General features: G+C 40.4%; 2 protein-coding genes across 3 annotated transcripts in view; one reads left to right on the plus strand and one right to left on the minus strand.

Annotated features, from left to right (window-relative positions):
- The window catches only part of LOC127434712 (piezo-type mechanosensitive ion channel component 2-like), a 185,453-nt gene that overhangs the window by 64,278 nt on the left and 105,740 nt on the right, over nucleotides 1-15,435 (minus strand). For both annotated transcript variants that reach the window (XM_051687610.1, XM_051687609.1), the window contains exons 6-7: nucleotides 11,105-11,387; nucleotides 10,674-10,887 (exon numbers count right to left, since the gene is read on the minus strand). In XM_051687610.1, coding sequence (XP_051543570.1) covers nucleotides 10,674-10,887; nucleotides 11,105-11,387 — 497 coding nt within the window. The remainder of the gene's footprint in view (nucleotides 1-10,673; nucleotides 10,888-11,104; nucleotides 11,388-15,435) is intronic.
- Nucleotides 469-3,594, plus strand: LOC127434749 (uncharacterized). The gene has a single exon (XM_051687702.1). The coding sequence runs from the start codon at nucleotides 2,261-2,263 to the stop codon at nucleotides 2,960-2,962; it is 702 nt and encodes a 233-aa protein (XP_051543662.1). The 5' UTR covers nucleotides 469-2,260; the 3' UTR covers nucleotides 2,963-3,594.

Below are 15,435 nucleotides of genomic sequence, written 5' to 3' on the forward strand. Positions count from 1 at the left end.
TAATTTATGTGTCAGTAGATGAAAAGGAATAATAATACTTACATTCTCTGTAATTTAATGGAGCCTACATCCAAATTCTGACGAGAATCACATTTTCCATGCGTAAAAAAGGAGTGTGTTACCAGAAATATGCCCGACAATCATCAAGGCTGCAATTTATGCACAAAAGAAAGTAATTTTCAACTCTTCTAATTTATTGCATACAGTCCACTTACACTACCAACGTCTTAAGAATGTGCTGTCTTGGTTTATATCGCTGATGCTTGAGGGAATGAACTATATAATAGGACACATATGGTGGAATAATAACCAGAGAAAACCTCAGAATTCATATATATATATATATATATATATATATATATATATACAGTATATCAGATGTTATAACCTAAAACATAAAAATAAAAGTATTTCAGCAACATTGTCCCCTTGGAATTTCTGTCACTTTTGGAAGTATTTTTGCCCTGAAACCCGATTAATTTCTGTCCTTCTTCAGTACAAACCTTACCGATAATAAAAATAATAAAAATACAAAACAAAGCAGAAATAAGATTATCACCCAATCAAAAAAGACCTGACTAAATATTCTACTACACAGCCTACAGTTTAAAGAGAGCAGCTGCTAATTCACTGCAGATTTCTCAAGATTAAGTTCGTTTGGGGCCTGGGTAGCTCAGTGGTAAAAGATGCTGGCTACCACCTTTGTGTCATATCCTCGTCAGCCTCTGCTCCTCCAAACTCCTCTTACTCCCCTGATTATTAGTTACTTCCACCTGCTCCCCATCAAACAATCAACCAGAACAGTATAAAGTCTCACCACTTTCCCTCAGTCATTGTCTAGTCTCGTTTGGACCTACTACTAGTGTGTACAACTCTCTCTTGAATCCTAGTTTTCGTGAGTAATTTACCAGTTAGTCTTCGGTCTGCCTAGTTACTTTATATCCTGATTTAATCTGTGGTTTTCCCTGTTTTCTCTCTGTTTACTCCTGAGTTTGTAATAAACTGCATCTGGGTTCAACTCCTTGTCTCGGCTTCGTAACAGAAGACTAGACCACTAAACATGAACCCAGCAGGAACGGCGTCAGCCATGGAGCATTTTCTTGAGCATGAGCAACAACTAATCCAACACGAAGAGGCGCTTCATGATATGCAACGTCGACTAGAGAAGCTATCACTTACCCCAACTGCTGCAGCATGTCCTTCTGCCCCAGACTTCGCTTCTACTCTGGCAGCGCCAGTCTCTGACTCTCCTCCTCCGTTCGTTCTGTTTCCTGGAAACTTCTGCCCTCTGGCTCCACCTAAGAGTTTCTCTGGCAATGCGGAGATGTGCAGCGGCTTCCTTCACTGTTCACTGGCTTTTGAGTTACAACTCCAACACTTCTCCACAGATTGCTCCAAGATAATGTACATTATATTCACCTCTCTGGGAAGGCACTACAATGGGGAAATGCCATCTGGAATCAGGGAGGTCCCGTGATGCAGTCCATCAATGCATTCACAACCCATTTCCGTGAGGTTTTTGAGTCCACTACTGGAACCTCCTTTGCCAGTGAACAATTAAGCCGTTTCCATCAAGGCAAGCTATCGGTCGCTGAATACGCCCTGCGCTTCCGCTCGATGGCATCCACCAGTCATTGGAATGAGCCAGCGCTGATTACTCATTAACGACAGGGTCTAAACAAGTCCCTTCAAATGCACCTAGCTGGTGTGGATGACTCCCGAGGATTGGAATTCCTCATTCAATTCTCGCTTTGTGTGGATCGTCGACTAAAACAGAGCTCGACTGACCGCGACTATTCAGCCCTGCCACTTCCCAAGACCAAGTCTGAGGAGGAGGAGCCAATGCAACTAGGCACAACCCACCTGACACCGGCTGAGCATAGGAGGTGGAATATCAACAACCTCTGCCTCTATCGTGGAGCTGCCTATCATCACATATCCTCCTGTCCTATTCATCCTCCCAGACTGCTGGTAAGCTCTGTTTCCTGTGAGCCTGTATGTGGGAAACCCTTTTGTATAGACATCACGGTTTCAACTTCCACTTCCTCAATTCTTGTACATGCCCTTCTAGACTCCGGGTCGGCAGGCAACTTCATTGCCCCCTCACTAGTCAAACAACTCAACCTCCAGACAGAACCTGTAACTAAGCACTTATCCATCCACTCTGTCGTTGGCAAACCTATTGGCTCAGACTTAATCACTCACCAAACTATGCCACTCACCATCCAAGTAGGAATCCCTATCCGTTTTCCAGTCTTACATGAATGAGATCTTCCGTGACATGCTCCACCATTTTGTCCTGGTTTATATTGATGATATACTCATCTATTCTACCTCTCTAAGTGAACACATCCACTATGTAAGACTGGTGCTTCAATGTCTACAGGAGCACAATTTGTACCTGAAGGCCGAAAAATGCCTCTTCCACCAGTCTTCCATTCAATTTCTGGGTTACATCATCAGTTCCAGCGGAGTTCAGATGGACACGTCCAAGGTGCAGGCCGTAACTACCTGGCCCCAACCTACAACCGTTAAGGAGTTACAGAGGTTCCTTGGTTTTGCCAACTTTTACCGGAGATTTATCCGGAACTTCAACACTGTGGTCGCCCCTCTCACCAGTCTTCTAAGAGGTAAACCCAAAACTCTCTCTTGGTCCCCACAAGCCACTAAAGCCTTCCAGCTGTTAAAGACTTCCTTTACTATAGCGCTCATTCTCAGACATCCAAACCCAGACCTTCCCTTTGTCGTCGAGGTAGACGCTTCAATCTCAGGGGTGGGGGCCATACTCTCCCAGCGTCAAGGTAACCCTCCCAAACTGTTCCCTTGCGCCTTCTATTCCAAGAAACTTTCTCCAGCCGAGACAAACTATGATGTTGGGAACCGAGAACTACTGGCCATTAAACTGGCGCTCGAGGAATGGCGCCATTGGCTGGAGGCGCTTAGCACCCTTTTACTGTTATAACCGACCACCGTAACCTTGAATATCTTCAATCCGCTAAACGCCTAAACCCACGCCAAGCAAGATGGGTACTGTTCTTCACACGTTTTCACTTTACAGTTACCTATCACCCTGGTTCCAAACATATTAAAGCCGACGCCCTTTCCTGGTTGCACTCCTCTGACTAGTCCACATCATCACCAGAACCCATACTACCTCCTTCACTCTTTGTCAACCCTCTACAGTGGGACATGGACCAACAAATCACCCAGGCAGCTTCCTCGGAACCAGTACAAGCAGCCTGTCCACCCGGGTTAACCTACGTTCCCTCTGCACAGCACTCCTTAAGTGGCTCCACTCTTCTCCTGGATCTGGACACCTTGGAATCTCCCATACTCTTAACCTACTCAGAAACAAGTACTGGTGGCCTCATCTAGTCTGGGACGTTACCAATTTTGTCCGCTCCTGCTCTGACTGTGCCATGGCTAAGGCACCTCGACATCTCCCGGTGTGTAAGCTCGTACCTCTCCCCATTCCACACTGTCATTGGTCCCACATTGGTGTAAACTTTGTTACTGACCTTCCTCCTTCCCAAGGGTTTACTTATATCCTTGTGGCAGTAGACCGGTTTTCTAAATCTTGCCGGCTGGTGCCCCTCAAAGGTCTACCCACGGCCATGGAAAGCTCTGAGGTACTTTTCCAACATGTATTCTGGAACTTTGGACTGCCTGAGGATATAGTATCAGACAGGGGACCTCAGTTCATCTCAAGGGTATGGAAGGCCTCCTTGAACCATCTGGGTGTCTCAATTAGTCTTCTCCTCAGGTTATCATCCTCAGTCCAATGGTCAGACGGAGAGAAAGATCCAGGAGATAGGACGGTTCCTCCGTACCTACTGCCATACCAACCAGCAGGAGTGGAGCCGCTACCTGCCCTGGGCGGAATATGCATAGAACTCCGTCACCCTTCCACTGGTCTCACTTCATTTCAATGTGTCCTTGGTTACCAACCACCCCTGTTTCCCTGGTCAGGAGAACCCTCCGAAGTGCCAGCTGTGGATCACAGGTTCCGCAACAGTGAACGGATCTGGAATGCTGCTCACGTCCACCTTCAGCGTGCTGTTCGCCGCCAGAAGATCCAAGATGACACCAGACGCTCTATGACACCAAAGTACCATCCAGGGCAGAAAGTCTGGCTTTCCACCAGGGACATTCATCTCAAACTCCCCTGTTGAAAGTTAAGTCCTCGTTTCATTGGCCCATTCACCATCATAAAACAAGTTAACCCTGTCACATATCATCTAGCACTGCCTTCACATTCCCTTATCTCTCCTTTTCATGTATCCCTTCTAAAACCTCACATATGTTCTCCCCATTCTCCCTCCACAGAGCCTGATGAGGGTGACCCACCTCTGCCGCTGCTCCTGGAAGATGGCCCAGCTTACATGGTCAGGGCCATCTTGGACTCTCGGCGTCACTTGGGTCAACTGGAATACCTCGTTGACTGGGAGGGCTACGGTCCAGAGGAGCGATCCTGGGATCCCCGTCATGACATCCTGGACCCATCACTTCTCACCCACTTCCACAGTCAGCATCCTAATCGTCCAGCTGCTCGTGGTCGAGGCCGCCCAAGACGTCGAGTGTTCCGGATCGCGGGAGCTGCCCGTGGGGGGGGGTGGGGGTACTGTAATATCCTCATCAGCCTCTGCTCCTCCAAACTCCTCTCACTCCCCTAATTATAAATTACTTCCACCTGCTCCCCATCAAACAATCAACCAGAACAGTATAAAGTCTCACCACTTTCCCTCAGTCATTGTCTAGTCTCGTTTGGACCTGCTACTAGTGTGTACAACTCTCTCTTGAATCCTAGTTTTCGTGAGTAATTTACCAGTTAGTCTTCGGTCTGCCTAGTTACTTTATATCCTGATTTAATCTGTGGTTTTCCCTGTTTTCTCTCTGTTTACTCCTGAGTTTGTAATAAACTGCATCTGGGTTCAACTCCTTGTCTCGGCTTCGTAACACCCTGGAGTTCGCTAGTTCGAATCCCAGGGCGTGCTGAGTGACTCCAGCCAGGTCTCCTAGAAACCAAATTGGCCCGGTTGCTAGGGAGGGTAGAGTCACATGGAGTAACCTCCTCGTGGTCGCTATAATATGGTTCGTTCTCGGTGGGGCGTGTGGTGAGTTGAGTGTGGATGCCACGGTGAATGGCGTGAAGCCTATGTCTATGTCTCCGTGGCAACGAGCTCAACAAGCCACGTGATAAGATGCGCGGGTTGATGGTCTCAGACGTGGAGGCAGCTGAGATTCGTCCTCCGCCACCCGGATTGAGGCGAATCACTACGTGACCACGAGGACTTAAAAGCACATTGGGAATTGGGCATTCCAAATTGGGAGAAAAAGGGGAAAAATCCAGAAAAAAAAATTACATTTGCTTGTGTTTATTTTTCCTTATTTTTTTCTCATTTGTTGAAGCCAGAATTGGATGCCTGAAAATAACACAGCAGATGCCTATTTAACAGTGTATAAAACTAAAAGTGTAAAAGAGATACAAGTAAAAAAAAAAAAGAAAATTGTATCATGACTAGAGGTATTTTCATGTTGTCTGATAAAAAAAATCAAACTTCTCACCGCCAAAACCCTACTGAGAATGGATTAGGTGACCAACACGTGCTTCTCGATTTTTATCGTTTTTGTACTGTAAGTAAAATTGTGGTTCGCCAAAGGTTAATTTTGCAGCTACCTCAAGGCATCTGTAGCGAAACTGAGAAAATATGAAGTGGGAATATTTCGCCCTATCATCTAATGCCAAAGCGTGACATCCAAGTCCTAATACCATCTGAAAATAACGAGTCTGCATGCAGAAATATCGCTGAATAGAGTTGCTATTATTATGTGGCCAAGTCATAATAAACAGATAAAGTAGAAAAAGGTGCAATAAGTACACACAAAACCACAGAAAACAAAAATCACAGAGATCTCTTTAATATCTAAAATTGTTTCTCACTGCAATGGGATTAAGTTAAGAATGCAGACATACATTGTGCTCAGAATTGCCAAGATGCCAAAGTCTGCAATCAAACATCAGAGATCTCAATATGAACTCAAATTCTTCCTAGATCACTTTTTCAGTAGCATTTTTATCTACCTCCGAGCTTAGGTCTGTTTTGAAAGGTTTATAGGTATATACAGAATATATAGGTATATAGTATATTTTTACATGGTTATAAAAAATATTTTTTTCTGTGGAGAAAATAAATGGGATTTTTACTTTTGGACATCTACTGTTGCACTCCGTACTCCTACTGTATGTCAACAATTGACATATTGTGTCTATTTTTATTCCTCCTAAGAGACAAAGTTAATACTTAAATTAAACATAACGAAGATCTCCATGAAGTTATATAAGCTTTGAAAGAGCAACCTCTGAGCAATACATTTTTCTAATGGGCACACCTCTGTTTGAACTGCATGAATGTTTAGTACAAAGAAAATGACATTCACATAAACACACATGGTTCTTTCTATATTGGTTGCACAGAACAGACAACCAGCATACAACCATTTGGTTCTAATCTCTGGGTTTTCTAAATTACCTTTTTTTTCTACCCAAAATAGACTTGTCTCTGGCATTTTAGTTAGGGTGTAATCAAAACTGTGTCCTTGCCACAAATGCTACATTACAAAGCTGGTACTGATTGTGCTGTTTTTGTGACTGGCAGAGAGAGGTTCTTTGTTTTAGTCCCAGAGGCACCAGCTAGCAAAATTGCCTAATGTTTTTTTTTTTTTTTTCTAATAGTGGCAAGAGCGTAGTCTAAGATGTTTCTCAGGTTTTGTTTGAAAAAGAAACTGCTAAACCCTGTAAAAACCACTTAATTATATGTGGCTGAATAAAGGGTTTAGTTAAGCATATTTATTTCCTTATAATGCCCAGTTATCACTTTCTTTGCACGTTTCACTCTATTATTCCTCTGCCACACATTGTATTTCTTAAAGGTAACAGAATTTCTTTGCATGTGTGTTAAATTTGCTTGGCCTGTTTCATATTCACTACACTGCATTTTCTGAGATTGGTTCAAACCTCATCTCACATATGTGAAGTATCTGTGTTTTTTATGGAGTCTATGTGAAGTATCTGTGTCTTTTATGAAGTCTTTGAATGCATATGAGGTTTCAGGATGTGGATTGCAACCCAAGTGAGTGAAGCGACGATGTTAAAATTGGACTCACTGAAAGGTTAAAATGATTACTCTGTTTGTAATAGCATACTACTATAACAATCTTACTATTCCTGCAGTATATACAGTATAGTATATGCATGGAATGAATGTCATGATGTGTGCATAACTTGACCATCCAACTCCAGTGTCACAAATGAACTGGAAGTAATTACAGACTAATCGCACTGTGATGCGAATCAGTAGGTTGAAAATTCTGCTGCTGAAATCGGTTTGGGCTTAACGAAATTCAAACCACTGTCCCCAGTGGCCAAAGCTGGAAATGTTGTTGACCAATTTCTGAGTAATATGTCCACAAAGTGGCACCAGAAGTGAGTTGTAATACAGATGAAATACAGTCAACAGGAATGCATATTTTATTAACCATACCCCCAATCCCTAAACCAAATCGTCAAAAATGTACTGTAATTTTGTAGCGAAAATGCAATCTCTAAATCACGTTTACCATTGTTTATGTGAACTCAATTACTACCTGGTTTCCATGGGACCAGAAACTGCATCGAGATTGTTTGCGCAACTCACTTTCAGTGCCAAAGGAAAATTTTAACATATTTGAATTATGCAAAAAATGTCTGATACGGGATTCATGCGTCAGTAATTTGGCAGAATGGGGTCGATTTCAGGGTACATGAACATTTGGAAGCAACATGCCGATTTCCTGTTCAATTATGTTGGTAATAACAGCCTTGATTTTTAACATTTCTTTCATTAATCATTATCTGATCCAAGGGTGTAGCCAGGAAATTACTTTTGGGTGGGCCTCAATAAAAATGCATGGGCCAAATTTTCGCCCAAATGTTTTTTTTTTTTTTTTTTACTAATTTCTCCTTAACAACAGAAAGGCGGCGCATTCAAACAGTTCTTTCACACCTTCAGAAATCAGAATTTATGCATTTTTTTATACTATTTAAAAAAATATATGTTTTAAGTAATATTCTAGGTGGGCCTGGGTCTAATTTGGATGGGTGGGTCCACCCCAGCCCATCCTTGGCTACACCACTGATTTGATCTGACTGCTAAAAGTTAAAAATAATTTACACAAAATTAAATTAAAGGCAAAATAACTGTTTTATTTTCTGAGATGATAACTGGACGCTACTCACATGAAACATGACATAGTAGCATACTACTGTTTGAAATGTTTGTAGACTAATGCCTCAATATTATATTGGATTGAATATTTAAACTTTAAAGAATTCATTAATCACACCACCAAACAATTTATAATAATCTAGTAAAAGGAAAAAAGCGATTAAAGTTGCAAGACCTAAGATGTACAATTTCTCACATTCATATTAATTTTAACATAAAAGATTGAAGTTCCAATAAAAACATCCAATAAGGGCAGCATTCAGTAAATAGTAACCTAATATTCCATTTCTAACATAGCCATGTTAATTTGCAGTGTTAGGTCATGGTATGGTTTTGGCATTTTGAAGTCTTGGTGCGCAGTTACTAATCTAGTGTAATAGAGAAAACTCAAAAAATACCAGAAACAGGTTTTTAGAACTTTTGAGACAGCTGTTCTGTAGTGTTTGTGTTTTGTTGTCAGCTACAGATTTCGGGGTGACGTTCGCAACACATTTTAACAAGACACAACATTTGCTCAATTAGTCTTGCATCTGTCAATAATGGGCCCTTTTGAAACCTTGCTGCTGGCGTTACATAGGCCTTGCGAACTGTCAGCGTAATACAGGCCAGCCACTGAGCGGTACACAAGAGACTCTAATTGAGACTTAATTTAGAAGAATTGCTTCTACGTTACTCACAGGCTCTTTTGATTCACCTTTGATATTTTTTTTCTCTTTCTCTCCATCTCTCAGCTCAGCAATTCGTGTAGTGCTCCCTGAAACCAGCTGTGTAATTTAAGCAGAGGCCAAGAGCGGTCCTGCCCAAATGAGAACCACCTGGACTATGAGGCTGCCGTCACCACCAAAATCAGCATCTTAGTGGCTTCTCTCTTTGTCTATTTCACCATCTAACTTAAAGAATCAGGTGGTGGGGGAATTGATTATTGATACTGGCAGTCTTTACAGAGCATCATAGTCCAAATCTACTCTGGGATGGTGATATTAAAGGCCCATGAGCCATCATATTGATTTCTAAAATGTTTATTAAAGATGAGGATGTCCACCATATAGTCATGACTATATTAGTTGCTTTTTTTAAATACATTATATATATATACAATCTCTATCTCAATTCAGAGAACCTTGAATGGCTTGAACATTGAGTGTAAGCAAACCTCCTCCAGAAGATCTAACAGCATACAGTCATCTGCATCCTCATGCAAGAATTTACAGCTTACTATACTATCCCAAAAACTTTTGAGATTTGATGCCCCTTGCACTTTACCCAATTGCAAGGACCTTCCTGGAGTTTAAAGTTGGGCAGATGCAAATAACTAAAAAGAGATTGCTTGAAGCAACGTAAATATATCGACTCTTCAAATCAAACTTCTCAAAACAGAGCCTGACAGTGTCTGCTTGTAGGTTTGAGACTCCCAGAAATCAAACAGGGCAACACTGCCAAGTTCAGAAATTATTTAAATGATGAGCTAAACAGGCCTCAGAGTTTTTAAATGGCCAATTCAGACACAAACTCTAAACATGTCAAATAGACTTGCAATATAAATAAAATAGACAGGAATCTCTCCATTGTTCAGAACAACTTTTCTCCACTTTTAAGAATAACCACCACTGTTAGGACCTGCAAATCCTTGAGCCCTGTTTATATTCACAGTATAGCACAGCCTCAAGCAACTTTTTGCTTTTATAAAACAGTTACTACATAAAAAGACCTTGAACTGTTGTTTCGCATCCTAGCTATTAGTATATTGTGTAATTTTGCATGGCTTGAGTGCTGTATTAACCAAACAGCATCCAGAACCGGTATTTGTTTTCAGCCTTTAATCATGACATATTGACAACAGATCAGTACACATGTTCTCAAAATGCCTCTTGTAATGCCACATAACAAACTTGGCTAGTCCATCGGTCACCAGACACCCGCATTCACATGTACGATTCCCGTTCGCCTGATCATTCTAATTGAATTCTCCTATTCTTTTCCATTTTCAAACAGCACTGTAATCTCACTGGTCACAGTAAGGGGATCCGGCTGGATTCGGGCAGTGCCCATGTGCGGGCGGCTCGCACTGGATTGGTTTAAGCTTGTGGTTGTGATGTAAACCTTTTATGTGAAAAATGAGCAGCAGCATAAATCATGGCATTAACCTGGCTCAACGTCAGCTTGGCATGAAACAAAGTTCTACATATTCCAGCAAATCCGAACAATTTAAGCATTGTTGCCCAGTAAAGTGGCCTTGAAAAGATGTTTTTTTTTTTATCCAAAAAACTTAAGTGAGAAAAAAATGAATAAATTCAATATGTATATATTATCTATCTATCTATCTATCCATCCATCCATCCATCCATCCATCCCCACCCACCCCCCCATCCATACATCCATCTGTAGCCAACTATTATGGCCCATCCCCACCTGGCATAACTGTTTCCTGGTGGAACGGCTTCCTGGAAGAATTGGAACTGGTAGAGGTACAGCATGATGATATGACCAGCACTGAAGATGGCCATGAGAACGCACAGACAGCTAAAGAGGAGAGGGTCGAAGGTACGACAGAAAGACCACCAGGTGCACAGGCCCAGGAAGGTGAAGAAATACACAGTGGAGGTCAGAGAGGGCAACATTATACCTGGAACAAGAAATGTATTGAGAGAGGTTAAAGGAAATGTCAGCCTCCAAAAAAGGTGCTGTTAGTGCTGTTTTTAACATTGCCAAACATCTCTGTATTTTCTATTTAAATATAACAATACATATAAGCTTGTCCCTTTCAACTTCAGCTTGTAAATGAATGCTATTACAGCAATCGATTCTATGTGGTGAATGATGTCTATCTCAACACTACCAACCTGTGAGGCCCAATAATGTGGTTACGACTACTTTTCCTGCAGTGGTAATCAGATTGCCAACGATCTCTTTGAGTTTGGACGCCACGTCTGCTATTTGCCGTAGGATCTTCATTTTGGTGCTTTCTTCAACGTCAGCCTCCTCAAGTTCTCCCTCCTCCACGTCCACTTCCTCCTCTTCAGGAAGTTCACAGTCTTCATTGCCCAGCTCAAAGTCATCAAACAGCAGCTCATCCTCCAGCTCCAGTTTTTCAACTTTTTTCTCTTCCTCTTCATCCTCTTTTTCCTGAAAAGACAGAAGACATACATATTCATAAAATGTATAAATTAAATGCACTATAATTTAAAAATGTGCCAAATTAAGTTAACTAAACATCTGATTACCTAACTAACTACCTAACCAACTAATTCCCAGATAAAATGCATACACTGAATGCACTATGGTCCTGATTTACTAAGAGCCCAAATAATGAGTGCTAATTTGCTTGTGCAATCTATATATTTGTATGTGCACATCGTGGGCATATTGCGGGTGATTTAGCACTGGATAGAATCCACTTAAAATATTGCACAATAATTCACAATGTTTAAAACATTAAATGATTACATAATTTAAGGAATAAATTGTTAGTAGCCCTTTTCAGTAGGAGTTATATGATCATCAGTATGCATTCAGTAATGATAATGAGTTTTAAAATAACCGATTAAAACAGTTTTCCATGAAAAATAATTTCATTTTACATTAATGTGTGTCATCATTGGGTGTTCTATGTATTCTCTGTTTTTTGTTTTTTTGCTGCAGTGACAACATGATGCAAAACACGAATAAGATTAATACCTGCATTTCATTCGTATTAATTTTCTCTTGCAGTTTCCATTTCTGAACTGACTTTCAGGCTTGATATCATTTTGCAGGTGCAGTTTGATTCATTTACATCGACACCGACCTTTATTATGCGCATTTGGAGGCACGCCTCTAACTTGCATATTCATTTCGGGGAAACATACAAAAATTGCCAAGAAGTGCTCTTTTGCGGATCAGAAAGATCCAATCCTTAAACGACTACATTAAAGACTACTTTAGTAGATCAGCTCAGACCTTTTTTGTGCCTGCTATCAAGTTTGCACATGTTTTTATACATGCAAACCTTTAGTAAATCAGGGCCTATAAGTTGCTTTGAATAAAAGTGCCTGCATGCCTGTCTGACTAACTGACTCACTTTATAAGTTATAAAACATATATGAGGTATGTAAATGAAAGTTATTATTATAGATAATAATGGTGATATTATGACAGATATAATGTAGATATGGATATCTTATTAATGTCACATATTTTTGTAAGTTTGAAAGTAAGATATTGTTCCATACAGAAATTCTTCTGGTGCTCTTAGACCTGGTTACATAATATGTTTTGGCCTTTATGCATTTTAGCATTCATATCTACAGTGTGATAAACAAAAATTAATTCCTGGTATCAGTCTGAACAGTTCAAGTGCCATATTAATACAACCCCAATTCCGAAAAAGTTGGGACAGTATGAAAAATGCTAATAAAAACAAAATGGAGTGATTTGTAAATTATATTCACCCTTTTATATATAGAAAGCACCACAACTGCACATTATATGATGTTTTACCTTGTGAATGTCATTGGTTTTTTTATGTACAGTAATTTCAAATCAGAGGATTGCAATACGCTCCAAAAAAGTTGAGACGGGGCAATTTAAGACTAATAACAATTTGACAAGTTGAAATAACAAGGTGATGTGAAACAGATGTTAAACAGGTCAGGCAATCGTGTCATAATACTGTATACTGTATAAGGAGCCTCCAAAAACAGCCTAGTCCTTCAAGAGCAAGGATCATTCGAGATTTGTCAATTTGCCAACAGATGCTTCAGCAAATAATCCAGCACTTTGAGAACAATATTCCCCAAAGGCTAATTGGAAGAATTTTGGGCATTTCACCCTCTACAGTGTGCAATATAGTTAAAAGATTCAAGGAATCTTGTCAAATCTCGGTGAGTAAAGGGCAAGACGAAAATCACTTCTGAATGCGCGTGATCTCTGATCCCTCAGACGTCGCTGTCTTAAAAAATGTCATTCGTCTGTAATGGATACCATGAACATGGGCTTGGGATTACTTTAGTAAACCTTTGCTAGTCAACACCACTCGCTGCTGCATCCACAGATGCAAGTTAAGACTTTACTATGCAAAGCAGAAGCCATACATCAACACTGTCCAGAAGCGCTGCCGACTTCTCTGGACTCGGTCTCATCTTAGATGGAAATAGAACAGTGGAACTGTGTTTTGTGGTCCGAAGAGTTCACATTTCAAAAAGTTTTTGAAAAACAAAGCTGTCATGTTATCGGGCCAAAGAGGAAAAGGACAATCCAAGCTGTTATCAGCATCAGGTCCAAAAGCCAGTGTCTATATGGGCCAGGGGTGTGTGTCAGTGCCCATGGCATGGGTAACTCGCACATCTGTGAGAACACCATGATGCAGACAGATATGTAAAAATTTTGGAGCAACATATACTGCCATCCAGCACTGTCTTTTCCAGGGACATCCTTGCATTTTCCAGCAGGACAACTTCAAATCACATACTGCCTGGATTACAAGTGCATGGCAGTGTAAGCAGAGAGCGTGGGTGCTAGACTGGCTTGCCTGCAGTCCTGACCATCTCCAATTGAGAATGTGTGGCGCATTATGAAGCACACCATACGGCAACGAAGACCCTGTACAACTGTGCAGCTAAAGACTTACATAATGGATGAATGGGGGAAATTTCCACTTTCTAAACTTAACAAACTTGTGTCTTCAGTGCCCAAATACTTAATAAGTGTTATTAGAAGAAATGGTGATGTTTCACAGTGGTAAACACTCGACTGTTCCAAATTTTTTGGAGCGTGTTGCAATCATCTGATTTGAAGTTACTGTACATTTCCAAAAAACAATGAAATTCACAAGGAAAAACATCATATAATGTGTAATTGTAGTGCTTTCAATATAGAAAAGGGTGAATATAATTTACAAATCACTCCTTTTTGTTTTTATTAGCATTTTTCATACTGTCCCAACTTTTTCGGAATTGGGATTGTACAAGATATTGTTGTACCAGTCTGTGATATGGACCAGTCCACTGAGAATACCATTCCTCGGTTTACCCAGATTTCCACTGTTATCTCTCTAGTGATTTAATATTACATCACCACTCCATTCACAATGTTGTTGTAGTATGTGTAAGGAAAAGAAAACAAGGAAAAAATATTCCTGTAACTGAACTGGTAGAGCATCAGAAAGGTCAAAGTTTCAATTCTCAGGGAAAGCTCATAATAGTAAAATGTATAGCTTAGATGCACTGTAAGTGGCTTAAAATAAAAGTGTCTACCAAATACACAAATATAACAAGTTCATAAGTATGAAAAGGATAGTTCACCCAAAAAATTTAATTCTATAATCATTTACTTACCCTCATTCCGTCTTGTATGACTTTCTCTCTGCGGAACACAAAAATAGTTTGAAAGATGTATGAGGTGTTTTTGTCCATACAATAAAGTCAATGGGATCCAAAACTTTCAATCTCCAGAAAGGACATAAAGACAGCATAAAGGTAATTAAAATGACTCAAGGTTTAATTCATGTCGTCTGAAGCGATACGATCGGTTTGGGTGAGAAATTGACCAAATTCAAGTCCTGCACAATAAATTTACTATAAATATTGACATTCACAGTCTCCTTGGTGCATTCATGAGAGAGGCTTGTTCACAGACTTCCACATGTTTGACACATGCACAGAATGCTGTACACAAACCAGACACAGTGTTGCCACGTTTCTGTTTTTCACAACCAGTTGAAAAAAGGAGCGTCGCGGATTGGGTTTTTCTATTTTTTTAATTATTTTTTTTATTATTTTATAAATGTACCATGGTCACCAAAAGTTTGATAATAAACTCTAGAAAAGCACAATGCAACGTCTTATTGATGTATAATGATACCAGGATTGAGTACCTTGAAACCGCATGCAGCGTCAAAGAATCACCGTCTTGAAGCTTGCACTGTGTTCCATTCTGGCCTAATGACAAGATTTATAGTAAATAAGGACTTCATTTTTGGTCTCTTTCACACTCAAGCCAATCATATCACTTTAGAAGACATGGATTAAACCACTCGAGTCATATGGCTTACCTTTATGCTGCCTTTATGTCCTTTTTAAAGTTTGGAAGTTTTGAACCACATTGACTTACATTGTATGGACAAAAACACATCACACATCCTTCAAAATATCTCTATTTGTGTTCTGCAGAAGAAAGCAAGTAATCTAAGTTTCAG

This window comes from Myxocyprinus asiaticus, chromosome 44, assembly GCF_019703515.2.
Source record: "Myxocyprinus asiaticus isolate MX2 ecotype Aquarium Trade chromosome 44, UBuf_Myxa_2, whole genome shotgun sequence".
NCBI lineage: Eukaryota > Metazoa > Chordata > Actinopteri > Cypriniformes > Catostomidae > Myxocyprinus > Myxocyprinus asiaticus.

Bases quoted from the DNA above. Each gene is read 5' to 3' on its own strand.
- LOC127434749 (XM_051687702.1), top strand. From the start codon at position 2,261: ATGAATGAGATCTTCCGTGACATGCTCCACCATTTTGTCCTGGTTTAT.